This window comes from Anabas testudineus, chromosome 2 (genome assembly GCF_900324465.2).
Source record: "Anabas testudineus chromosome 2, fAnaTes1.2, whole genome shotgun sequence".
In the NCBI taxonomy this organism is placed as follows: domain Eukaryota; kingdom Metazoa; phylum Chordata; class Actinopteri; order Anabantiformes; family Anabantidae; genus Anabas; species Anabas testudineus.
The window spans coordinates 3,725,586-3,751,220 of record NC_046611.1 but is presented as its reverse complement, the minus strand read 5'-3'; the positions used below and the strand labels follow the sequence as shown (position 1 = coordinate 3,751,220).

The following is a 25,635-nucleotide window of genomic DNA, read 5'->3' as shown; positions in this document are numbered from 1 at the left end:
AATCAGGGGATAATAAACCCAGCAATGTCCCCTTGTCTGCTTGTCTGGAGGCCTTGAGTGCTCCAGAGGAAAATGTGTTAACACAAAGTACAGTGACATCAATGTTTCATTTATATCTTGAAAGGTAAAACAAGCTGTCTTTGGCTTTCAAGGCTTGGCAATTTGCCATCTCTGCCATCATAATAGTAGCTCTTACAGACATGCTTTCAATTTATTTTCCTTCCTGATAGAGAAAACCAATTAGAAGACTTTTTTATATCCAGCTAAAAGTTGTGATCATGGAGTTACATCAGATAAATTATGTGAGCTGCACAGTGTTGAGGGATATCACTCTACATTAAAAGTCAAAATAAGAGAAACATCTCTTATGTTTAACAACACAAACCACTACTTAGGTATTTTCCAGAATCCGCAAAAGTCTGTTGTTCACGTTGTTCTTCTGGGTTTTCAGCCATCCTGACATTCTTGGACTGGTTTGTCGAGTACCATCCTGACATTTTACTTTTTGAAATTACATTTCCATCACTCCAGTGTACTTTGCATTTAATGTTAATTGGCAAATGTTAGCATGCTGACATTAGCATTTAGCATTTCAGCAGGTAGAATGTTTCACCTTCTTATGTTAGCATGCTAGTGTGCTAATATGCACTAAACCCAAAGTTTGCCAGGTAACATATTCAGTGAAACCCTAAGTTTGAGGAGGCTTTTCACTTACCTGAAGTTGCTAATTTGGGCAGTCGGCTCTGGGTGTCCTGGGCATTGCTGCTGGAGGTCACAGTGGGGTCAGACAGGGAGTGACCCATGCTGGTAGGGGCATGCAGGCGGGTTTTTGGGAGGGAAGGCACTTTCACATTGGGTAGTGAGGGATCAAGGTGAGAAGAAGTACCCCGATCGAGCTCAGATGAGCCGGCGGTCACCCTATCTGGGCTGGATTCAGATTTAGGGATGTGGCGGCTGCTGGCCCGGGTGACGGAGTCGGGAAGAGGGAAGGTGCCGATCCCGCTGTCCAGGGTTCTCATCTGACAGCTGGAGCCTAAAGTGACAGGGAGAGGAGTGTGATGTCTGGGAGAAGCAGGGAACAACAACAAAGGGGAAAGAAAGGAGGGCTTTGGATTTACATGCAACGGAAGGGGTTGTGAGTAAAGAGGGCATCTGTAGCAGGTTCAGGCACACATAGCCGGTAGGAAAAGAGAAGAAATACAACATATTTATGTCAGAAAATAAAAACAAGTCCACTGAATAGCTGGTGGGGGCTCCGTCCTGATGCACCTCAGCCTAATCTTCTTATAAAGATTAAACTAACTCTTGTTGGAAAGAGCAGTAACAGATGCACAGTTCTAATTTGGTAGGAAATACCTAGATACCATATAACACAAGAAACCACTGGTTGCCAGAAACTCTGAATTAAATTCACAATTGAGCTACAATTCGAGGACATCAGATTCAGGGTGCATACATCAGGTCGGACTCAGGAGAAATGACAGCGAGTAGCAACAGATGGACCTCGTTTAGAATCAGGGTTTGCAGGGCCTTTACTCAGACTGGAACAGATGGACGGCCGTTCAGCACAGTTCAGGTTTGTGCTGCGAACACTTGCGGCCAACAGTTACATCGGCTAATGATTAGTGGTCTGCTACTTTTTTTTATCAGAGTAATAATTTGTAAAAGGGGAAAAGCACATATATTGTTTTACATTTTCTGTACTGCTGTAGGCAAAGTTTAGGTGAAACTCAATTCAAGTACATTATGTCTTCTACCGTTAGCCTTGGAGATGATGAATCCTCTGCAGCCTGCAGTTCTGTCTCTCAAAATATTGGTAAAAACTCTCCACAGCAACACAGCAGATGTTTTTTTCTATTTTGTAGCGGCGGATCAATATCGACAGGCTCTGCTTCTCAACTGTATACCCTTGTCTCGATGGGATGCCGTAGCACAAACCCAGTCCACTCGTGCATTTCTTTCTAGAAAAAATGTTCTCTCTAAATACTCGTGGGCATAATAATAAAAAAGAGTTTGCAAGGAGGGTAAGGGGCACATTTTCAGAATCGGTTTATTCACACTTGGATTAAAAGCTGAAACTATTCATCGGTTTTCTCTTTGGACAGACTTTGTCCAGTAAGACCATGTCTCTGTGTGCCAATCCACTCAGTGTCAACAACTCCACATTGAGCAATCTGGAGATGTTAGTCATTTCTGTTTACAGAATCCGACAGTTCTTGACTTGTTTGTGTCTACTTGTTTTTGTGTACAGACACACACACCATACTGTACTCGCAGAACCTGTAAAAATGAGTCATGGGTGTTTGGATATACGCATTCACCATCATCGTGGTTATTTGACAGACGGCCCATTGCTTTGCATGCACACTATCTGCTCTAAGTCACTTGAGGACAGTTGCTGCTAAAAGGATAAAGAGTCAAACAAAAATCCTGATAGAGGTTTAAAAAATGCATGATATGGTTGACACATACACAAACAGTATAGTCATGAATGCAGATTTGTGTGTGAGAAGGACAAAGATGGAGAGAGCCATAGATTACACAGCTGTATAATTGAATGCCAAGCCTGGCAGTTCGAAATGCCCTCTATAACCAAACTATAACAAGGTCCACAGTAATTCTACCCAGAGGTAACAATAACTGGATAGAATCTAGTTTTTCATGAGCTCCCTATAACTTCTGTATACAACCTCCAGGGTTTGAGTGGAGAAAGCTGGTTTGTTGAGTTCCACTGTGTGAAATTGGCTTCATGCAACGAGCAGGTTTTGGGGATAAGAAAGAGTCATCGCTAACATCTAAGACCTTATCTAGGAGATAGTTCTGTGTCAGTAAACAGATACATTACACAACAGAGAATGGCTTATTAGATCAGTAGTAAAATATGTTAATGTTGCATTAATATCATCATCTTGTGCTTGGTAAATATATAAAAAATAAAAAGAGTTTAGGTTAGAAAGTAAGTTTGAAAGCCACAAACATCAGCACCCTGTGAAGTAATTGCTGAATCACTGGTATTGATCATAAATGCCATCAAACCTGTGCAGATATATTAGGGTCATTCTGTGCTATGGGCCAGTCAAAATGATATTTATTGTCCCTTTATGAGGAAAACACACTGCCTCCGGGGAAGTTTTTCTAATTTCCAACAACTGACCAGTGTGGGGTGAACTTCAAAGTCCACATTCATAAACTGAGCGTGGAATTTGCATTGTAAACTGTCTGGATGCAAATTATTTATATGATTGATGTGTTTGTCTGGCATTAAGCCTGTGAATGCTGCACTTTGGAGAGACGTGACATTAAAGAAGTGCTGAGGAGCAACGAGCAGCTGCAGCTGAAACCTTTATAAAATATTTAATTCAGACTGTCTGGAAGTGCTTAGTTGGCAGAATATTGAAATGGAAGCCTGTTAATCAGAGTACTGAAACAATTAAACTTTTTATTTTTGGCATCTAATTCTGACCCATCAAAAGTTTGTCTGGCTCAAATCAAAACTATTTAATTAGCTACTAATGCAAAGCTAAGTTGAGAGTCAGGTTCTGGTTCTACAGAGATTATTTAGTTTCATAATTAGAACAAACAGGTTCCATTTAAATTGTGTAACAGTCACCAAAATATACACAATCCAGATACAAACTATGATGCAAACCTCTGAAACATTAACCCTCTCTTACAGCCAGTTCCAGTTTCAGTATTCTTACATGATTTGATCGTTTTCTATAATTTCATTTATTCATTTTACTCATATACCATCTTTACTACACTCATTTCCAGAATTAGATTAATAATAAAAATACACCATAAGTTTAAGACTTTATTGATCCCTGATAGCCAGGACAGAGTGGAATTGTGGGTCCACAAACCAAAACAAGGAGTTTAGAGTTGCTATAAAGCTTCATAAGGCTGAAAAGAACTGCAGAGTTTGTGACAACTCTTTGTGGCTTCACCACAACAAGCGACTCTTTTTCATACATAGTCATTTGATTAAATGTTTAGTATAAAAATACTGATTACAGCAGCTTTTAATGAATGAAAACTTTTTAAATCGTGTTATTTCTGTAATTTTAAAGCACAAAGTTTTTTCTTGCTATACTGCAGGAAATATGTAATTATGGCCTTGAAGATGGATCACATAAACACGTTGTACTCCACATACAGTACACAGCCAGAGCCCTCTCCTTTTCCTCATGCTGAATTACATACTACAATGTAAATTTGTTGCAGAGCAATAATAACAATCATCATCCCGTCTCACACTTTGATGCATGTATTTTTTCACTTCCTTAGCTGCTCAGGCTTTGTAAAATATCACTCGGCTGCACATCAATCACCTGCCTAGATTGTCAACACGGTGTTTGCAGCTCCTGCTTTTTTCCCCACAGTGATGGTAAGTCTGGCAGAGAGGAGGATCAGTTGGCAAAGGAATTGAGATGTCAATCACATGAGCAAATCACAACTGTAAAGTGTGTTAATGCTCTGTTGCTCTGGCTGATTTGTGACAGTTAGTGACAGCTTTTCGTAAGCTTGTTGAAGAAACAGTACTGCGATGAGGTAAACATGTGGAAACTGGAAACTCAGCATGGAAATTTAGCCCAGTGAAAGTAACGGGTCAAAGTTAGTAAGAGAGGATATGAAAACTGCTTTAAAACGTGATTAGATCCATTAACAGCTTATTAGGATACATAATCTTACCTATCATGTGGTCTTGACAAGCTGAGTCTGGGATGTGTCCCTCCTCATTTTCAGCCCTCAGGTTGATCTTCTGAGTCATTATGAGGGTCTAGAATAGTAACAAACACAACATGTTCATGATACGAACGTTAAAAAAACACTGGATAGTGTAAGGGAAACATGGCCGACCTCCATGAGGGAGATGTTTACACTGCCTTTGTCTTGTAAGTGGCTTTGGATAAAAGTGTCTGATAAATAAGTAAATGTGTATATGTAAAGAGCAGATGACAAATAAACCACAATTCATAAAATAGCATAATATACAGAACATTATCGGCCCTTTGAACATAATGTACCTTGTATAATTTAATATGTTGCATTGTATATCAATTTATAATGCTTCCTTTCAGGCAACTTGCAGAAGTAAAATAAAATGAAAAGGATCAGTTGTCGCACCTATAGATTCATGTGTTTTATGGCTTCACAGTTGAACAGACAAGCTTTTGGGAAATATGTTTAAAGTTTAGTACAAAAGATAGTAATTGTTATACTTTCCTGCTTTATTTTAATTGGGTTACTTTTTTTAAAGTGGTTTTAGGGTGGTGCAGGAGACGCTTGTAGGTCATAAAGTGTCACTCTTTTGTTGTATTTCTGAGGGGAGGAGATAGAGAAAAAGCTTGGAGGATGGTATTAAATGGCCCCTTTGTCAATTTGAGTGCCTGCGATAAGGGGCTCCTCCATGCTATCGAAATTCCACATCATGTGGATTAAATTTCTTACATTATGCAGTGAAACTCTCTTTTTGTCATCCTCTTCATCCACTCAGCCTCCTTTTACTTTCTTTTTTACTGCTTTTTTCAGGCTTTCTCAAGCACACAGCCTCTCCATCATTTTTGGTTGTTTGACTGACAGTTACTATACAAGGTCATGATTTTAGCCTTCGCTTACAAAGCGCATTGATATGGTCTAAAGAACCGCGCTATTGAGAAGCCCAATTTAAGTTTGTATTACATGCATGGTCTGATGGCTGCCTCGGTGTGAGATATAGCTTGAAAACATTCAGCACTGTGGAAACAACAACAACATCAACCAAGGTGGATCATAAAAAAGTAGCCGATGAATTGTAGGCCGAGTGAGAACACAATGTGAATCAATACCGAGCCTTCAGGGGATATGATGCTGAGGAGGCGGCAGCGTTGTGGATGCGTTTGTGAACATGTACATACTGTACAAGTGTGAAAACCGGTGGGAATTTGCATGTGTGTGTGTGTGCCAGCAACCTGTCCAAACAGTCAGGGACAAACAAGCAGAGCTAGACATAAATACTGCAATAATAAAAGCAGCAGAGTTGTGTTATGGTGGTATGTTTGCTCACTTACAGCAGTATCTGAGCAGATCTCCATATCTCCCTTCATTTCGCCGTGTTTCTTCGGTGTGGAGATCCCAGGCGGCGATGCGGCCACACCGTTGCCCTTCAGTGCGGTCCTGCGAGGAAATAAGATTAGATCTGTTTTTACATCTGTGTGCCGAGCTCCTCTTTTATCAACTCACCAGGTGGAAAGTGAGTCTGCTGATAAATTGCAATGACCTGCTCTTTCGCTTCACGAACGTGCACACAAAGATAAGTGCACGCACACACACGTGCACATACAGAAATGCCATCAGATGCTTTACAACCTTTATGAAGTGCTCCCTCTCAAGTGATTGTTTGCAGGTACTCTGGATAAAAATCTGTCAGCTGTGATTTGAAGCGGCAAATCAATGATGTGAAGGGGTTTGAAATGTGTAGCTTTCCTTGAGAGAGACTTTAGCTCGAGTGTGCTGACTATGTGTGTGGATGCTGGGTCCAAGAACCTCCAGTGCTCACTGAAGTGGAGTCATAACTCAAACAGACAGCTGCTGTTTGTGCTGTTTATTTATCAGTTCCTGTGAAGACACAGGTTTGATGCAGTAATGCCTCATGTTTAATTTAATGGAACAACACAAATTGTTTTAAAGTGTCCGTTTACTTGACAGTCAGACAGCTCAGAGAAGGCTCAGTGACTAGATATAGTTAGCATAGCATCCAGACAATTAACAATAATTCATTCTCGATTTTCTCGATGACAAGAATGCTGCTTTACCCACCTGCCAAGAAGTTCTTTGACAAACTGGTCTTTGCCGATAAAGGCTGTCGTACACTGGATCTGGCTGGCAATCTGACCCATCTGATTGTTGCAATGGTCCATGATGGAGCTCAGCTTGTTGTTCATCTCAGACAGATTCTGCACCTCCTGGCTGTCTCTCTGCTGGTTATCATTTTTCTTCTTATCTTTCTTCTGTTTGCCTCCGAGCACTGATCCAATCTTTAGCTCTTTCTTCTCCTCTTTTCCCTTGGGGGAGTCTGCTTTCTTACCACTCAGAGCTGGGAGTTTGCTCTTACGGAGGCCGAACCAGTTTGCCAGAGAGGGGCCCGTCTTCTGTTTGGCCTCATTGGCGGCGACCTTCTCCTGTTCTTGACATTTCTGCACATTCTCTTCGATTCCCATCATGACCTTCTCTTCAATAGTGCAGGCCGTGGGGCTGATTTTTTTCTCCTCAATATCTGGGGGTTTGTTTGGTGAGTCTGTCTGTGTTTTGACTTCCCTGCAGGAGTCTGGCTCATTAGTGGTGGTTGCTATGCCTCCTGTTTCTCGTGCTGTGTTGTCCATGCTATAGACACAAGAGGATGGAGGTTGGAATTGTGGGTGAGAGGTGACTTTTGCTGGTTTATGGATGTTGCTCAAACCTGTCCTGTCACTGATGGGTAAGCTGCGCACCTCTTTTTGAAGTGAGCTGACTACTTCCCCCTTTGTGGAAACTTGTGACCCCTCACCTTTGGAGCCTGATTTAAAAGTCCTCTCAGGAAGGATATTGTGACTATTTGAGCCTGTCATACCTCCATAGTGGCTGAGCCTGGTCCTGGGGGAATGAACAGGGCTCTCAGCTAGACCGACACTGGGTACCTCCAAAGAACTCTGTCTTGACAGAGAATTCCCTCTTTCCACTGAGTTGGTGATGATCTGCGTTCTAATTTTGCCCGGCCCATCTAGAGCATTAATGTTGGGTTTCTCCATGTAGTTGGTGCTAAAACTCTGGCTGCGGGCTTTGGCTCCATTCATCCCTAAGGCCGGCTTTAGATGAGGTTTAGTAGTAACAGATATGGACCTAGAAAAAAGTTGACTACTCCTTTTCCCCTTATTAAAAGCGTCCCCCTCCTCTGCTAATACAGCAGCATGTACTTCCTCTTCCAGTAACCTACACTGGGCTTCACCTTTACCCTCTGTAACAGACATCTTCGGTGGGGAATCAATACTGTACACTTGCTGCAAGCTGTCACACTGGGTGGAAGCGTTTGAAGTCACAGTCTCCTTAGAGACTAAGTTGATATGATCTTTTTCTTGCTTGCCTGGTATGGAAGCACTATTTTTATGGCTAGGGGGAGATTTTAAAAATGCTTTAAACCCCATTGGGATGCGAGTCTTTGAGGCTTTGTCCCCTGAGCTGGGGGACATCATAACTGAGTTGGGTGGGCTGACTACAGTTTTACCATTTTGTGGCTCTGTTTTACCTTGAGTGGTGTCCTGTCCTGATATGGGTAAACTAGTAGGGGTCTTCTGCACTGTCTGATGTACATTTTCGTGGGTAGATCCCCTCTTATTTGCATATGAGTTCTGCAAGGAGGACCCTCTGAGGGCATTGTACGGAGGAGGGACATTCTTTGAGCTTTTAGGTGCATTTTCAGGTTCTGGAGCACACCCTGAGTTGGCAGAAGGGAGGTAGTCTTTCGTGGTTATACGCTTGGAAGTGCCTTTAGTAGATGTCTGAGTCATGGCAGGGGACTTCTGAAGGTGCTGACTGGTTTTATCAACCAGTTTCTGAGGTGCAAGTGCAGTCCCGTAGCCTGCATCCAGGTCAAAACAGTCTTTATCCTTGATGGGTAATGTAGTTTGCATATTTGGTAGAAGTGAGGTGTGGTAGCTTGGGGGAGGGCCCCTCACAGTGGTTGGTGTGGATGGTTGAGCCACCCCTGTTTTATGTGCTTGAGGTGACCCTTCATAATTTGGTCTGATCAGTAAGGAGGTGGAGCGTCCTGGGGGAGGGGGAGGAGAAGGGGACCTGAGTTTATTTTTGCTGGTTTCACAGTGTTTGTCTCTGGTTGGCTGTTCGCCACTGTCAGCATACTCCAGGTGTCTCCGTGAGAGGTGTGGGGAATTGGATGAGGAGCCCTTACTCCATTCAGCCTTGCTGGGGAGCTTGGAGTTTACCGCCTTTGGACTCTGGGAGCAGTTTCCTGGTGTCTTGATAAACCTGGATATTTTAACTGTGGCAGAGGATGGGGATTTGTCCTGACCAGAGGGTCCTGAATTTGCACTGTTGCTTGGTTCAGTTGAGGAGCCCTTAGACAATCGCAGTGGGGATCCTGAAGATTTGTTACGACCAGGTATCTTTGAACCTGGTCCCGAATCAGATTTGGGACCAGCAGAATCATTCATGGGAGGGATAGAATGTCCTTTAGTAGTTCGGCTGTTCGGTGGTTTGATTAGTTTCCTTTGTGGTGTCAGCTGCATTGACAGTCGCTCTGCACTGCCGTCCCTGTTGTTGCCTGTTTTACTAGTCCTAACCTGATATTCAGATGGTTTCTCTGGAGATTCAAGAATGGCGTAGTTTCTTCCATTTCCTGACTTTTGCCTTGTTGGCCTCTCTTGTGGTGCTAACTCTGCGTAATCTTTGCTACCTAGAATATCATTTCGAACTGCTCCAAGCTTCTGTGCACACAGTTCAATAGGCTCTCCTTCTGCATCAAATATTGCCAAAATGCTCTCCTCAGACTGAGTACATTTGGACGCTTTGGGCTCCTTAATTAAGCTGAAAGGCCTGGGCCTCCCATCTGCAGACTGGGTGCGTCCCTGATCTCTGCGCAAGCACTGTTGTGCAATCAGCTTGGCAGCATCCCGTGACAGCCTCTTTGAGTCCCTCTCTGCTTGCTCCGGTGGCCGGTTAAAGGGCATTCGAAAGTCACTGGACTCAGAGTTAAGCTCCTCTGGGTCATCCACATCAGAGAGGTGATTGGGACCCTCCAGATCAGAAGGATGGAAATGTAGTTTGGTTGGTTTACTAAAAGCTGATGTCCGCCCTCCCTCAGGGAGAAAACTGTTAATAAAACTCATGAGTTTCTCAGGTCGCTCTTTAGAGTCATAGCCAGATGGATGTTTGGTAGCTGGGGGACCTGAGCTACCATCACCTCCATCTCCACTATCCTGTATCCCCTCCCAGCTACACAAACTGTCTGAGATGCTGTGTGAACGCCTCTTACAGTAAAACCAGCTGTCCTTGGTGGGTACGTTATTTCCACGACTGGAATGTGCCAATTCATCATCTGCATCATCAGAATCATAAGAGAACTTCTTCCGACCAGCAAGAGTTCGACCCACATGGGAAGGTTTGGAGACCCCTTTACTGTTGCTCTTTATCCCCAGAGAGTAGATGCCCTCATTTGAGTTCATGCAGTCTTTGTAGCCTGATTTGGAGACTTTAGAAGAAGAAGAGGAGCTCCTGTGTTTCCTCCTCTGCAGTTTTCTCAGTCCCTCTAGTATGTGGCTTTCCTTGCGTCTTGTCGGAAGCTGTTCCTCCAAGGGGGCACAGATATTACTAGGGGCTGACGAACCCAAACTCAGCCTCTTCTCCCAGGTCAGAGATGACTATAAAGCAAAAGACAGAGAGTGGATGAGTCTCACATAAATGATTTTATTGTATGTCCACACATGCATCATGTACAAGCTGTTTATTTTTGAAACCCTTTTGACTTGATGAGGCAAAAGAAGATTCCACATTTGCAAAGCAGTTTTCTATGTTGCTGTTGTATGGGCTGCATGTTGTTTTATACTGCTGGGAAACTTTCTTCAACACACACATTTTCAGTATTTTAGTGTTGCCTGAACATCTTTAAATATGAGATCATATTTTCCTCTAACTATTCCATGAGGTCTTAATCTCCACTTGGACATAAATAGCACACTCTTACAGTTAGATGAGGGATTAATTAGGGTCTCAAAAGGAAGACATTAAAAATCCAAACAGCTCCTAAGCACTTCTAACACGGTTACCATTAGGTACTGTTTTGTGAAATTGGTGTCAGGCTTTACAGAGTAAGGGGGTTTACCATTTTCCCACAGGAGCGTCCATCATTCCACGTGTATGAGCCGCTGGAGAATTCACTGCATGCACTTGACAAGGACAACTCGCTGCTGCTACAGCTGCTGCGTGGGTATACAGGCGCTGGCACTGTCAGGCTCAGTTGGCTCAGACATTTGGCTACAGGGAGACCTGCTTTTCCATTCAGCTGAACCTCCTATGAGACAGAATAAAACAGACATGACATTATAGTGGACTGTCTAGTGTGGCATCATTTACTCTATACTGTTGTGCAAAGTGAAAGCTGGGATACAGAAGATCACATGGTGGAAACGCACTCGTGGTGTCAGCTGCACATCTGTAACTGTAACTGTCACAAATAGAAGATATCACTACTGCATGCTACAGCTAAGTCATTGTTGGGTACACTCTTAAGTCTTTTTCTTTCCTGAGTTTTTGATGTGTTAGTTGCATTGCATATCTAATTGCTACGCTGCTGTTAATTTTGTGATGAAAGATATTTAAGAAATACTTGACAGACCAATTAAATATTCAGGCAAAGTTTCTTAAAATGCTAAAGCAACGCATACTGCAAACTTTAAAAAATATCAATCAAATTTTCATGTGCAGGCACCACAACACAGCAGATGTTTGTCTAATTAGCATATCTGCAGAAAATGTTACTATGGAAATTAATTATAAAATTAGCAGCAAATTAGTAGTAAAAAAGATGAAAAACAGAATATATTCATATATATTTCTATTATACTAATCTTATATCTTGTGTATATCACCTAACACAACTTATCTAAGGAGATGTGGTACTTTCACACATTTTGATAACAAGAAGATTTATAATTCACATTGTGGCCATTATTATTTAATTTACTCGCTCTTCTTCTGCTCTCACAGCACAGATTAGAGTTTATCAGGTGGCATTCTCAGAGGGGTAAAAGGGTAAAAGAATGGAGCGAACTCATTTTCAGCCCTTAATGCATAATACATAAGATGAGTAATGTACCACAGTGTCCTATGGAGTCATTTTTACTGACGACGGATCTCAATCGATGCTTTTCTGGTAATATGACAAGGATTTATTCCTCTTAGTGCCAAGGGATACTGCCAGCTCTTCCTGCTGAGAGCAGAGGAGGGGTCACGGCTTCAGATTGTTAAATCTGTATTTTTATACCTTGTAATGATTTCTTGAAAGGAAAGGGGTGGGAGTGCGGTTATGCTACCTGGACAAATTGCAGGGCTGAACATGAAAAAAACCTTGCCTCCTGCAGGTTTCCCATTAAGCTTACATTAGAAGGAGAGTCAGTATTCCTGGAAAGCAAGAAGGCCTTGCTTCTCTCCGGCTCCAGGAGCAAATCTGCCGCTGACAGATCCATGATCCGAGAGTGGAGTTTCTGAAAGGCAAAAGAAAGAAGGGGAATTTTAACATAATCAAAAAACTAAAATGAGTCATGTTAAGATGAACAACAGAACAGGAAGGAGATTTCTATCAATACTTTGTGAAGCACATCACATAATATAATGGCTGAATTCTTTTTTCACACTCAGTGATCCCCTGTAGTAAAGCTCCCTAATTATAAATAGCAAACATGCATTAAAACTGAACAAAGGAAATAATATATATTTTATTATTTTCAAAAATCTCAAACAGCTGTATTGTACGTTGAGACTGAGCAAACTTGCCGGCCTTACAAGTGCCCATCAGATTCCCTCCGCTGGAGCCATGCAGAGCCCTGATTCATACCCCTTGCTCAAAGTCATTAATGTCATCAAACTAATGTGAATAGAAAATAATTGCATCAGGGAGTAAGGGATTCCTTTGATTTTTTAAATATATTTTTTATATTCATATACTGGTATGCAGTCTCCTCTGTCATTTAATTCTTGTGCTTAAGAGGGAAGGATACAAAACCAAATACATTTCCACACATTAATCTCAGAACTTAATTACACTGAGTCCCTGTGCTCAAATTAACTTAAACTGGAAATATGCTGGAACAAAACACTGGATCATATGCTGCATTTCCTGCCAAGCGTAAGACTAATGAGAAGTATTCCAGTGCACAGTAATGCAATAAAACATAAAGTAAGTTACTTTTCACCCTTAAAATGAAATGTTTTGAAACAGCTCATGCTGTGCACCTTTAGCAGAAAAATATCTATCAGGAAAATTGCATGTTGTAAAAGCAAAAGTCACCTTCAGCAAATGGAAACCGAGCTCGGAAAACCAGCAGCTCTAATTTCCCATCACTGCCATAAACATTTTAAAATAAAAACAGGTAGATTTTTCTTCAATTTTACCGTATTCCATAAAACCCTTTGCTGACATGTTGTATTGACTTTTTTCGTGCTGTGAAAGACGTCCTCTGAACATTTTGATGGAAAAAAAGAACGAAAACAGCTCCTAATCACACCAAAACTTAACTACTTCTTTTGTCTCTTAAGAACAAACAAACCTGCATCACTTCGCCCGTGGCCAAAACACAACCATCCTACGTTTTTCTCTTCAACTTTGCAGCAAAACATCCAAAGGAAAAAGCTTGTTTTTGTATTAATGTGAGCTTGTGAATAAGCTTTCAGAGAGACTGACTTTTCACCATTACTGACTACATGGTAATGGTGCCATGGAAACAGATCAATGCCCACTTCTGATGCCTTTTATAGACTGAGAAGACAATAAATATAGTTTAGTTATGTATATACCAATGTTTGTTTTAAGAACTCTTTCCAAATTTAGGCAGATTGTATGATTTTACTAGTTACATAGCTTCTTGTTCCAGTTTTAAAGTCATGAAATTAAAATTATTGCAGCTCTGATGCTGCATCCTTGGGCCTGCTTGATGGCCACACACGAGGGGAGTGGCTGAGGTGTCACGGGAGGCTCTGATCTTATCGTAGGGTGCTGGATTTCACCTCCTCAGCATCCTCATCAAGGATTCAGTCGATAGTGTCACCGGGTCACGAGTGAAGATAGTTGAAGGAAACGGTAGACGATAAGGCTGGGTGTATACTTCTTGTATACCTTTTGAAGTTTATGTGAGGTTAATTGTGACTCAACAATATAATAAATCATGCAAATATTATGTCATATATCATGCAAATACTGGCCTTTAATTAACTATTAGCTAATGTCTGGAATAATTGAGTGCTTTGTTTTTTGTGTGACATACTGAAGAAAAACCAGAGGCTTCCTGCTTTTGTTCTTTGTTGTTTTTTGGCTTGACAGTGGTCATATTTCAAGTTAATGAATATCAGCCCAGAATAGCAGCAATAGGCAGCTTCCAAACAAATACATCAGTATCGGCATCCACTGTCGAAAACACATCGGCTGAACTGAACCGTCCTGCAACACACCCACGAATACACACAGCAGCAACTAGACAAGATAGAAGAGACACACACTTGTAGAAATGCTCACCTGCGCGGCCTGATCTATAAGTCTCATAAAACTCATCACAGCAGCTTTTACTAAAGTTCCAGCTCAACACAGCCAAAGGGAATGAGACAAAAGCTCAGCGGTGAGGTGAGATTTATGGAGCTGTATTAAAAAATAGTCACTCAGTCTCTCAGCTGTTTCACTCACTGAAATGAATTCTTGAAAAGTGGCATAACTTGTTTAAATTTGTGACCTAAACTTTTAGCTGATGGCCATGGCAGCAGCACGTTGGTTTCACTGCACAAACTGCCAAACTGCATGGGCAGTAATGAGGTCACTGCGTTCATGCTGTGTCCTTGGGGCTCTAAGGTAGCTCAGGAAACACAAGGCATTTGTCCAGTAATGGGCAACTCAACTGCCACTTCCCTGTCATATTTGATAAGCAGCATAAGTAGACGGGACTGCACATCAGCTATTTTCCATAGGCTTTCAAATAGAGCACCGTTTAAAAAAACAATCTTCATTCTTCCAGCTAATGTCTGGTTTTTGTGAAATGAATATGTGGAATTTTGTTTAAATTAAAGTGATTCAGTCGAGAGCAGTGACTGGTGCAGCTACCATCAAACACATTATGGTTTTTTTATCAGAGAAACTGAAGATGCCCGAAGGGAACTAGAGAACGTTTAATTACTGATAAGCAAAAGGTCCAGAGCTACGTGGGAAACAGTACACTCATACGGTGATTTAAGTCTCTCGCTGACGGTCCGGGAGAGAAAAGAAGTGAGAGATCATCCTGTTGTTTCACATTTTATTTAGAAATTCAGCTAGAATGGTTTAATACATGGAGAAAAATTCAAACGTCTCAAATTCAAGCCTCATTTTCCTTCTTACTCAGTACATTCAAGCAGAGAACTTGGCGTATTAATGATATTCATATTGTAAATTTCTATAGGCTACATGGTCGCTGGATTCATAAACGACTATATTAAACTATATGAAAGTGATAATTATATTTTTAGTTACTGTTTTTATTGTACTTTGTTGTGTACTGAACCTCCCATGGCACCATTTTACCAGGTTATGTGCATAAGGAGTTAACTAGGAAGGAAGCTATCTAGAAAAGTTATTAAACAGATTTGATTTATACCATGTATTGTATTTAATTAGCAAATTAATTCTGACATTAAATAAATCCTACCTGGTTAGCTAGGTAGATACACTAAAAAATGAACCCTAATGCACAAGTTACACTTAGACTTAGTGAGTTTATCTAACTTAATAGTTCAATGAACTTAAAATACATAAATTCAAATATTTAAATTTGAGCTGATCTGCAGATAAATATACTGTAGATATTTTTAACAGCTCAACTCACAGAGGACACTGATGCAGAGATGTGTAATTGTACAATGATTCATTTTTACACTGAATGAATCATTAGTTGATGCTGAAAATGTCACTATTGAATAATGAATAACACTTTTACAGCGGTCAAACCTACACATTTAACGGCTGCGGCTATTTTTTGCGTCACTGTTAAAATGTGTCAAAACACTGACGCACACACGACCAAGCCTGAGTCACCGTATTCAATACGTTTGCCCACACACTCTCTGATCAGCAACAAGCAAACATTACGTGATTTATTTGCTTTTGACCTGTCTCACACACATGCATTACCAACTAATACATAATCTCACCCCTGCATTACTTTCTCTTCAGCCGAATCATATTGAAGTGGGAAAAAAAAACACATTGCACACAGTCTCGACTGAAAGCCAGTGTGATGCAACTGTATCATCTTTCCGAGCACCTTAATTCACATCTCCAGCTAGATTGCGCCTCTTGGTCCCCGCAGAGGTATCATCAATATCTCTCTTCAAGCCTTTATGCTGCAGCTTCACCTGACAACGTTCCCGCCTGTCCAATAATGGCACTGGAATTAGCTGCAACTGACAGAGATCTTCACAACACACCCAGAGCCAAATTATTTCTTTTTCCTCTTTCCTTTTTTTTTTTTTAAATTCCATTTACTCCTTTTCTGCCGCTTCCTATTTTGCCCTTAGTTTTTCACTTCTACCTCCTTGTCGTCTCGGTGCTCATGCTTCCCTGCTATCTCATCTCTCTCCATTTTCACCCTCCTGTCCTTCCCCCTTATCTAGCCTTGCTTGCCTCCTCTCTTTTCATCTCTTCTCTTTCTCTCTTCTGGATGGACTGACAGCTCCTTTTCTGTCTTCTCTCTCTTTTTTTTGGCATTGTGCTTTCATATTGACAACGGAGAGCCCTGCAGCAATTTGCACAATTATGTGAAATCCTACTTTCCAAACTGACCTTATACCACATTTGACAATAGACGGGTAAAGCATACATTGACAGGCGCATCTGTCTCATAATTACATCTTTAAAATGTAGCTGGGAGGCACACAGACGCACTTTTCACTGAGTTGGTGTTTTCTAAGGAACCAAAATGATGAAGTGAGGCAATTTTCAGCCACTCCACATGAGAGGATTGTTTGTGGAGAATAGAAGTACAGTGGCTGCTGTATAATGGTAACAGAGCAGAGACTAGTCCTTCTCCAGCAGCAAATTATACTTTAGTGCTGCAAACATTTCTCAGAGTTAGATTCATTGTTATTTTGGGTTGAATTTAACATTGTAATATTACCAAGCCCTGCATTACACCTGAAAGTACTGTGCATTTATGGATGCTTGACTTTGATTGATGCATGATGCACGATGAACTAAAACTACAAGTGATCTATGCTTTAAGCTTTGTCTTGGCTTCAAACCAGAATAAAAATGATTTCTGTGAAAGAGGAAGGACTTGTATTCTAAATCAAGGTAGTTACAGTTTTTTTACGACCTCTGTCTTGAACTGAGTGCCCAGGACAGTTTAATAAAAGCCCAAATGAAAAACAACTTCACGAGTATAAGTGCCCGGCCTTGTTTACTGCAGGAGCTGGAAACCAGCTCAGGGCAGGGGGAGAGTTAGGTAGCAGGTTTACAACTGTGAGGACTGAGGAGACGCATGGAAATCACAGCATGAGCAGAACCCAGTACAATAATTTTGTTTTAATTTTTCAGTAGTGATCGTACTCAGTGGCAAGAACATACAATTATTCCGTGCAGGTACGTTTGTCAGAAATAAATCCAAGATGTGAGGACTTCTACCGTTCTCCAGTTGCTCAAGTGAATACCCCGAGAAGCCTACTGTGAAAGTCATCCGAAGCTTAAAGGTGTGATGTTCTAGCTGGGTTCTTAGTGGGCTCCCTACCTGGAGAAGCAGGTCCGAGGCAGGCTTGATTCTCTGCTGGAACAAAACACTCAGGGCCCGGTTCTGCTGCTCGAGGTCGAAAACTCTGGTTCGCAGCTTCAGACATTCCTCTCTCAGATCCTGGATTCAGAACAAGCACATGAAGTGAGAACATCGACATCTCAAATCGAACAGTACAAGATGTCACAGTGTTAATGTGATATTGAGTAAAGGAAATGCTGTTAATTGCTGCTATGGAAATAAGAGACAAACCTTCTGGGTGAGCAGAGCCTGCACAACTTGATTGGCAACCTTAAACAGAAGAAGAGAAGAAGAAATGTATTACTGAATGTAATTTGGCTTCCTTGGCCCAGTGATAAAGTCTCGACCTTCTCGACCGCCTGCACACTGCTAACGCTGCACTTTTCAGGGCTTCCTCAATATACACATAAGATTAATTACTAAGTGCAATAGGTTGGATTTTTCTCCTGGTGTGTGTACATGTACGTTTGTGTGTTTTACAGTGTACAACTCTCCCTTCCTAATCGTAATATTGACAGTGCTGCAGGAGCAGAGGTGTGCCCAGTTTGAGTGCTGTTGTGACTCGGCCTCACACCCGCCCGCATTCAGACCACAACGCCGATGGAGAAGCAGCTCCGATTACTGCCCATTGATTGCTCATTAATACAGTGCGAAGCCACACTGACTCGTTTACCGAACGAGAGCGATGGGAGTAAATATGGTGAAAGGAGACCTGCTTCTGCAGCCACAAGTCAGAGATGCTGTAAAACAGCTGAGTGATAAAACAAAGCCTGGCTTAATGGTCTTGGACAGAGAGTTTGAGCTCTCCCAGTCACTGTACAAGTAATTAAATGTGCTTTCCCACACAATAAAAATTCGACAGGCAGCTGCTCCGACAAAAAAAAAAATATCATTCCTTCTGTTACAAAGCAAACTTTTCCACTGTTGTTCTGTGCAGTGGCACAAAGCCTCCATCATTAAAACAGGATCATTACCAAACTGTGCCTCCACAAAGATCAGCCGCACAGGAACATCGTTGACAAGTAAACACAAAGTGGAGTAGCGCCACCTTAGTGAGGGCAGGGAAGCAGAAAGGAGACGAGGGCTGAATCTCCCCCAAATACAGTCCACAGAGGATGCAAACTCTAATACAGATACATCACAAAGTCCTCCCCCTCCCTGTCTTATCACTCAGTTTCAATCTTCTTCCTCAGCCTCCCACCACCCTTTCTTCCTCCCTTCCCCTGCCTTCCCTCACTGTCGTCCCTGCCCTGCAGCAGCAGCTCTACTCAGTCTGCTGAGCCTGTTGGTTCCAGGACAAATTGGGCAACTTGTCCCTGCTGGACATACTTCTCTGTAGCAATGTTCCCCTCTATCCCTCCCTCCTCCAGGAGTGATACAGAGCTGGTGCTGGTTTATTCCCCTCGTGTGGCTTCCTAAACAGCACTTATCAAGCTCTCATAAATAACCAGAGGGTACAGAAGTGCTATTGTTATGTATATTATTGCTTCAGCAACACCAGGTCACATCAGGTTAAGGATACTGAATAGCTCACATTTTAAACTGTTTATCACAACATTAATATTGAGGACACATAACAACAATACGTTGTTGCATATTTGTTTACTTAAAGACAAACTAACTGTTCATAAGAGCTTAAAAACATTCAGCATCCTGATAGCTATAAAAGCTTTTTAGATCCTTCAGACTTCAGAGAGCTACTTAGCAGAGCTGAACATCTTCATTAAAGTCACAGTGTTTGACAAATATGAGAATTACTTGCTAAAATCAACAGTTCATCGCTGCCTCCCTCATGCCATGGTTCAACATGTGGGAAACCCAACGTGCTCATTAAAACCTCCATTTCGAGGTTCACAATTCGACTCATTAAAGTCCAAAACAAAATCAACAAACACTTGTGGGCGTCTCAAGGTAAGTAAAACATCTGGCGAGTCACACGACGCCCTTGAATGTGCTTTGGAGTGAAACAAAATAAACAAGGTTAGCACTCACCTCGTCTAGACAGCGCTCATACTGCTCCCTCTGGCTCTCGTTCTCCAAGGCCAAGGCAGAGTTCTGCTCCTGCAAACAGCACACAGACACGTTCAGCGCCACGAGCCTCGCTGTGGCTTTGGTTACATTTGGAGCATCAAAACAACAGTGATGGAGACAGAAGTAGCAATCAAGCTGAGCCGAAGCTAAGAGGAGACTTGCTCCACAAAGGTCATATGTCAATGCTGAACCAAGATGGCCAATAAAAAATTTACAAATAACCAGAGAGAAAAAGGTCAAGGGGATGGAAGTTATGATGCTGAACTTTGGGGCGGCAGCTAGCCATTTGGAGTGTGGACCTAATAAGAATATCTCCTTCACTTGCCAATCGATAGGGCGGCACCCTATTGATCTCTGGGAGTTTCCAATTTGTCGGAAGCAGGCAGCGTATTAGGAACTGTCAGCCGGCCTTGCTGCCTTCACCCTCTGCCCTTTAGTAGATATTAATTTCTGAATGAAAACAGTGGAAATATAATTGCAACCCAAAATATTCAAAGTATGCCATCTAGGAAGACACGCTGACTAATTAAAACCTTGTAATGTGCTAGTTTGTGAATGCGTTTCATTATTTAAAAACCATAACTGGGGAAATCCCTTTATTTACAACTAAAGAGTGCCCATGAACCATTTTTCCTGTGATGAATGAGGATGAAATTCTGTTTTCTAACACAACAACGATTAAAGGTCATCACTGTTTAATGTGTGTTTATTCAGTCAGCAGCTCTTCCATTTATTTCTAATGCGTGTTAGAAATAAAAGATGTTATTTGTACAGTAACCCAAGGACTTCAAGTCCCCTCCTCAATTAACATAAAACTAGTTCAGTAATGACGTGTGACTTAAAAACTAATAAGTATCTGGTTAATAAAAGTGTATTTAATTCTACCACATATGCTCATTGCTTATGTAGTTTGCTGCCTCTCGGATATTGTCATAACTTTTTCCTATTGAGCCAATTAGAGTTTATTAACATACACAGGGACCCTGAGGCTCCACTGCTAAAGATTGATAATGATGCATGTTAATAAAAACTCCGCCGTGGACACAGGTAATTTTAGCATTTATGTTCACATCACTCTTTGAGTAATAACCAACGGGCGTCTCTCCCAAAACATGGGTGTATTCATTCAAGAGCCAGTTAATAAGCAGTATCAGTAGAGCTGGAGAAATGAAAGTTGGCCCATGCTTACTTAGTGTCATTGGAGTTTATGCACAACACGGGGCAGTGATGTATTGCTTCTCCTTTGTTCTTGCTGCTCTAGCCAGCGGTGCATCCATCACCCGCACAGCAGATTGGAATAAAATGGCAGATAACTTTTGATAAAGCCATTTAGAATGTAATGTTTGGGTAATGTGCTCCGTCAGATGGATCACCGGGACAGGCTGACCGTACTTCCTGCCAGCCTGTGAAGATAACTTACAGCTGAGGAGCAACAGGCAATTATCTGCCACTTTGCTGTAATTAAGGTCTATTTTCTATCAGTGTAATGCTGGTAATAGAGACAGGATACATCCTAAGGACTTTGGTGCTATTTCTGGATGTTCTGTCTTTGTGTGAGCACGCTGAAAGACTGAAATTACTGAACAGATACAGTTGTATTTATAAAACTCCTTCTAACTTCATGAACTTTAGGTTGTTGTTGCCACACGGAGCAACATCAGACTGAGGCTATACGACTGAAGGCCTAATTTAATTAAGTCGGACTCCTTTAATTGCTGATGAGATCTAAGAGGATATGTGTCCAGTGGCTTGAGTAAAAAAAATCTGCATGGATCACTGTGGCTGTGCTCCCGCTTCGGCTGCTGCTTGGGGCTAACGGCGGAGTGCACATCAAATCCCCGAGCGCAGAGGAAAACAAACCAAAGCTGGAGTACAGCCTGAGGCCCCCGCGGTGACTCTCATAGGATGACTTTGCTCTCCAAACGAAGAGCAGTGGAGAATTTGATGAGCTGTCATGCTTTCAGATGCAACCGAGCAAGGGCTCTGACAACTGGCAGACAGGCTGGCCACAAAGGATAGCCAGGGGTGGCTGCAGAGTGTGGATGTGAAGAAGAGGAAAGAGGCCCAGATGAGGAGAAAGAAAGACGGTAGGTAGAGAGAAGTGAAACAAAGAGAAAGTCAAAGCAGCAAAGATAGAGGGAGAAAAAAGATAAAGCGTGTTCGAGTAGTTACCTCCAGGGCCTTGAGGCGCTCCAGAAGGAGCTTGGGTTTGTCTTTGTCCTCTTCTGCTTGGCTGGCATCGGGATCGGCGTTTGCTGGCAGCCTGGGGTCCAGCTCCGCTTGATTCGCCGGTGGGGAGCCGTTCTCTTCGGGGCCATCGTGCTGTTTCTGCACTTCCTCCGAGAGTTTATCCTGCCGCACAGACAACAAGGCGAAGTTAGAGGGAGAGGAGAAAAGGACGGGAAGATTTTGGCAAGCAGAAACCTGAGCAGATGGGAAGAAAGCGTTGAGAAGAGAGGTATGACAAATGTTTCAGGGCAAGATGAGAAACGGCTAAGGAGCCGTGAAAGCAGAAATCACAGGCAGGAAGAAAGGCAAAGACATGGAAAGAGAAAGGGGAGAGGATCAGATGGGCAGATGGGACAAGAGGGAGGCAGCTTCGACAACAGAGCTTCAAAACATCCCCTAATCCCTAATCATGTTTCACTTGTTTTCCAAAGAGTGGCGGTGACCTTGAGGACTCTCGTCTTGTCTGTGTATGGAGATCCTACATTCTCCCTCTTTGGTCCCCGCTGTGTTTCTGTGTCTCTCTGACTTTGACGCTCGCTCTCAGTCTCTTTGCCAGCCATCATCGTTTTCTCAGTCTTTTCTCTTGTGTTTTCTTGGCTTCCCGGCATCTGTGATAATTAAGTACTGGTAATAATTAGCCACTAATTAGGCACTTTCTGGCTCGCGCTGAACTGCAAAAGGAGAACACAATGAGCTCTCTGTCACACTCAAGAAATTATTCATCTTTATTCGAGGAGCTGTTGGAGCGTCACAGTGTGAACTAGCTGACTGAACACACCATAACAGTACGTGAAGAAGAAAGGTCACTGCAACAGCATAGAAACCGAGCCTTCCAACACATAAATAAGACTTAGTGCTAAAAATGAGATGAAATACGGAAAGATTTGTCAGTTTCAAGCAAGAAAGAAACACAACTTACTGGTTCCAACTTTTCAAATGCAAAGATTTTCTGCTTTAATATGTTTTATATCATTGTAAATCTAGAGTGACCATATCCTTTAAAACAATAGTTTCACTTGCTGTTAGACACTTTAAGATGCATGACTATACAGTATTTAAAATAAAATCTAAATCCAACAATAAAAGGTGTCAATTTGACTTTTTCCTGTCTCATTGAACATTTTCTGACACCACGGCTTCATCTGGCATCCGACTTTTAAGTTGGGCAACGATCAACTGAATAATTAATCCAAAACCTAATTGAGATAAATCAATAATGAAGAAAGTCATTACTGTAGTTGCAGCACTAAATAAATTAACTGCGCGTTTTAATTAAACTACAACTAAAATAAAAGCCTCATCCTGAATGCATTTCTCATGCACTTAAATATCAATCAAATGTCAATTACAGAAAGATTTTAAACCACGGAGTTCCAGCTGCATTATTCACTTACAGTTCTGAACATTAAAGTTCTTCCAGCTGCATTTGCAGCGTGGGAGTTACTGTGAACTCACTTTGAATCAAGCTGTAGTGGCTTTTCGGTTGTTAGAGTGTGATGTATCACTGTGCACATGCATTACACTGTTTATTCCGAAGTGAGCTTTGACAGAAACTGAGGACACCTACGGTTAATGTGCAGGACAAAGTCGAGGTTGGCAGCGCTGATGGATGGTTGCAACCTGGCTTTTATACATCCAAATGCAGCAGAGAACAAGCTACTCTCTTTCCTAATAGAAATTGGAAATAACATCCTTCAGAGCACTTTGTTTTCAGCTTGATCCAATCTCCTCTAAACATATATTAGGTTTTCAATCTTGTTCGATTCCATCAGACAATTGTTTTCGAGGCTGTGCTTTATAGTCACGTTTTATGTTTGCTTTTGTTTGCCGGGGCTAGCTTGTGAAGTGTGCGGTTTGCTTTGAGAGACTGCTCATCAGATGGCGTAAAAGGGCTCGGTAATAATCTCCACGGAGCGAGTACAGAGTGAGAGCGAGAGTGGAGGGAACCTTGTCTCTCGTGCTTTCAATTTATTGAGTTTGTCTGCTGAATACACAGAATACAGCTGCAGCAGAGCACATGACTGCGTAGGAACAGTTTAGGTGAACTGCAGTTGGGAATAGCTTAATAACTGTCCAAGTTTATTTTCTTTGACAGTGTCTATCCCTGCTGAACGCAGGAGCAAAGCATTTTTACATGCTGTACGGAAAGAGATATAAACCATTCTGCCTGTCAGGGTTTTTAAATTTTATACAACGGATACACGTCCCATGTGAGTCCTGAAATTAGTTTGTAGTTTAAATTGTTGATATCAGCAAAGATTGATTGATTAGAGAGTACTTCAAAAATAAAGTTAAAGTTAAGTTAAGATATTTAGCAGCACTGAAATTATCATAAACATTTCAACCCTGTAGTCATACACTGAGAGTATACTGTGCAGAGTTGAATCAGCTTCTCTTGCTGCTGATGCTGAAGTCGGTAATCAGTTCATCCACGAGTGAGTAAACTGTAAGTTTATAGGAAAACATATTGTTAATTACGATAAATGCTTTATCAAGCAGCAGGACTAAGAGTGAACACTCAGAAAGTACAATTTTAAGCTATTTCTAGTTAATTTTTTTACTTAATGCTTTGACTTCACAACATTAAATAATTTGACTATTAAAATGAAATACAGTATAATAATAAACCTTTTTTGATGACTGATGTGGAATGTGGCTGCTCATTGTAATTATAATTAGAAGACTTATTAAAGTGACAACATACTAATAAATCATCAATAATAATCCAACAATATATAAATATTCATTGATTCACAGCAGCCATCAGGAGAACTATTTTTGTTATTTTTTGAACTGATACATTAACATGTTCACAAGTTCATACACTCACACTGAGCAGGTGAAACACACCGCCCGTCCAAAAAACACCTTTAGCTTTGATTATGGTACACATTTATTGTGGCAACGTTTCCATAAGCTTCTTCAATGTCACAACATCTATTAATTTCTCTCCAATCTCAATCTTCTATTAATGTACAAAGTCTTACACATCCCAAAGACTCTCAGTGGGGTTAAGGTCTGGACTCTGGTGGCCAATCCATATGTGAAAGCTGCCCTTATTCTCTGGACTTAGAAAGTTGCTGAACCTAGACCTGACCAACTGCAGCAACCCCAGATCATAGCACTGCCCCCACAGGCTTGTACAGTAGGCACTAGCATTAAACTAACTTGGAACTGCAAGTGCTAAACTCATGGTGTTGCTGCAAGAAAGCAAGAGGGTTATCAAAAATTAAACATAAGAATCATCATGTTGGGACCAGGTATAGTTTTCAACTGCAGCTTCTTAGTTGTTAGGAATCGTCTGTTTTGTTTTCTTAAAGCTGTTTAAAAAGCTCCACTTGTGTTCGATATAAATTAGTTTGGATTGAACTCAGGTCACCAGAGTTTAAACTATTTACCGTATAAATCCACCCACCACTTCAACTTCCACCTTCTATCACCCTTGTCAAACTGTTTCTCCTCAACATAATCCGTTTGTGGAGGGGAACCCAGGAAAGGATTACTCAGTGTGTGCACAGAGAACACGATTTGCATATGAAAACACACTGTATTCATTTCACATATATTTCAGAAGCCCAGACTGTCTAGTCACATTTTTATGATAAAGCTTTTGCACCTCATGACAAATTGCAGAATCTCAGTCTATTATTGTGGCTGCTAATCCCATGTTTCACTCCTATTCATAGTCACTGTAAAGCACGAGCAGTGAAACAACTGACATGTAGTGTTACAGTGCTCATTTTTTCTCCTGCCCACTTTTATTTATTCTGAAGATTTTACTATTTCGACCTTTTGTTCACACTGACAAACGCATGTGGACCTTTATAATGACTCTTACTGAACTAGTGGCGCCCTTTCTTTTCAT

The 25,635-nt window shown here is 41.5% G+C and overlaps 1 protein-coding gene across 4 annotated transcripts in view; it reads right to left on the bottom strand.

The window, feature by feature from the left end:
* LOC113163266 (nck-associated protein 5-like) overlaps positions 1-25,635 on the bottom strand; it is a 121,429-nt gene that overhangs the window by 10,870 nt on the left and 84,924 nt on the right. For all 4 annotated transcript variants that reach the window (XM_026361726.1, XM_026361727.1, XM_026361728.1 and 1 more), the window contains 10 exons: positions 21,714-21,893; positions 19,503-19,571; positions 17,742-17,780; positions 17,490-17,609; positions 12,129-12,233; positions 10,853-11,041; positions 6,799-10,391; positions 6,051-6,156; positions 4,693-4,780; positions 716-1,033 (listed from right to left, as the gene is read on the bottom strand). In XM_026361726.1, the coding sequence (XP_026217511.1) occupies positions 716-1,033; positions 4,693-4,780; positions 6,051-6,156; positions 6,799-10,391; positions 10,853-11,041; positions 12,129-12,233; positions 17,490-17,609; positions 17,742-17,780; positions 19,503-19,571; positions 21,714-21,893 (4,807 nt within the window). The remainder of the gene's footprint in view (positions 1-715; positions 1,034-4,692; positions 4,781-6,050; positions 6,157-6,798; positions 10,392-10,852; positions 11,042-12,128; positions 12,234-17,489; positions 17,610-17,741; positions 17,781-19,502; positions 19,572-21,713; positions 21,894-25,635) is intronic.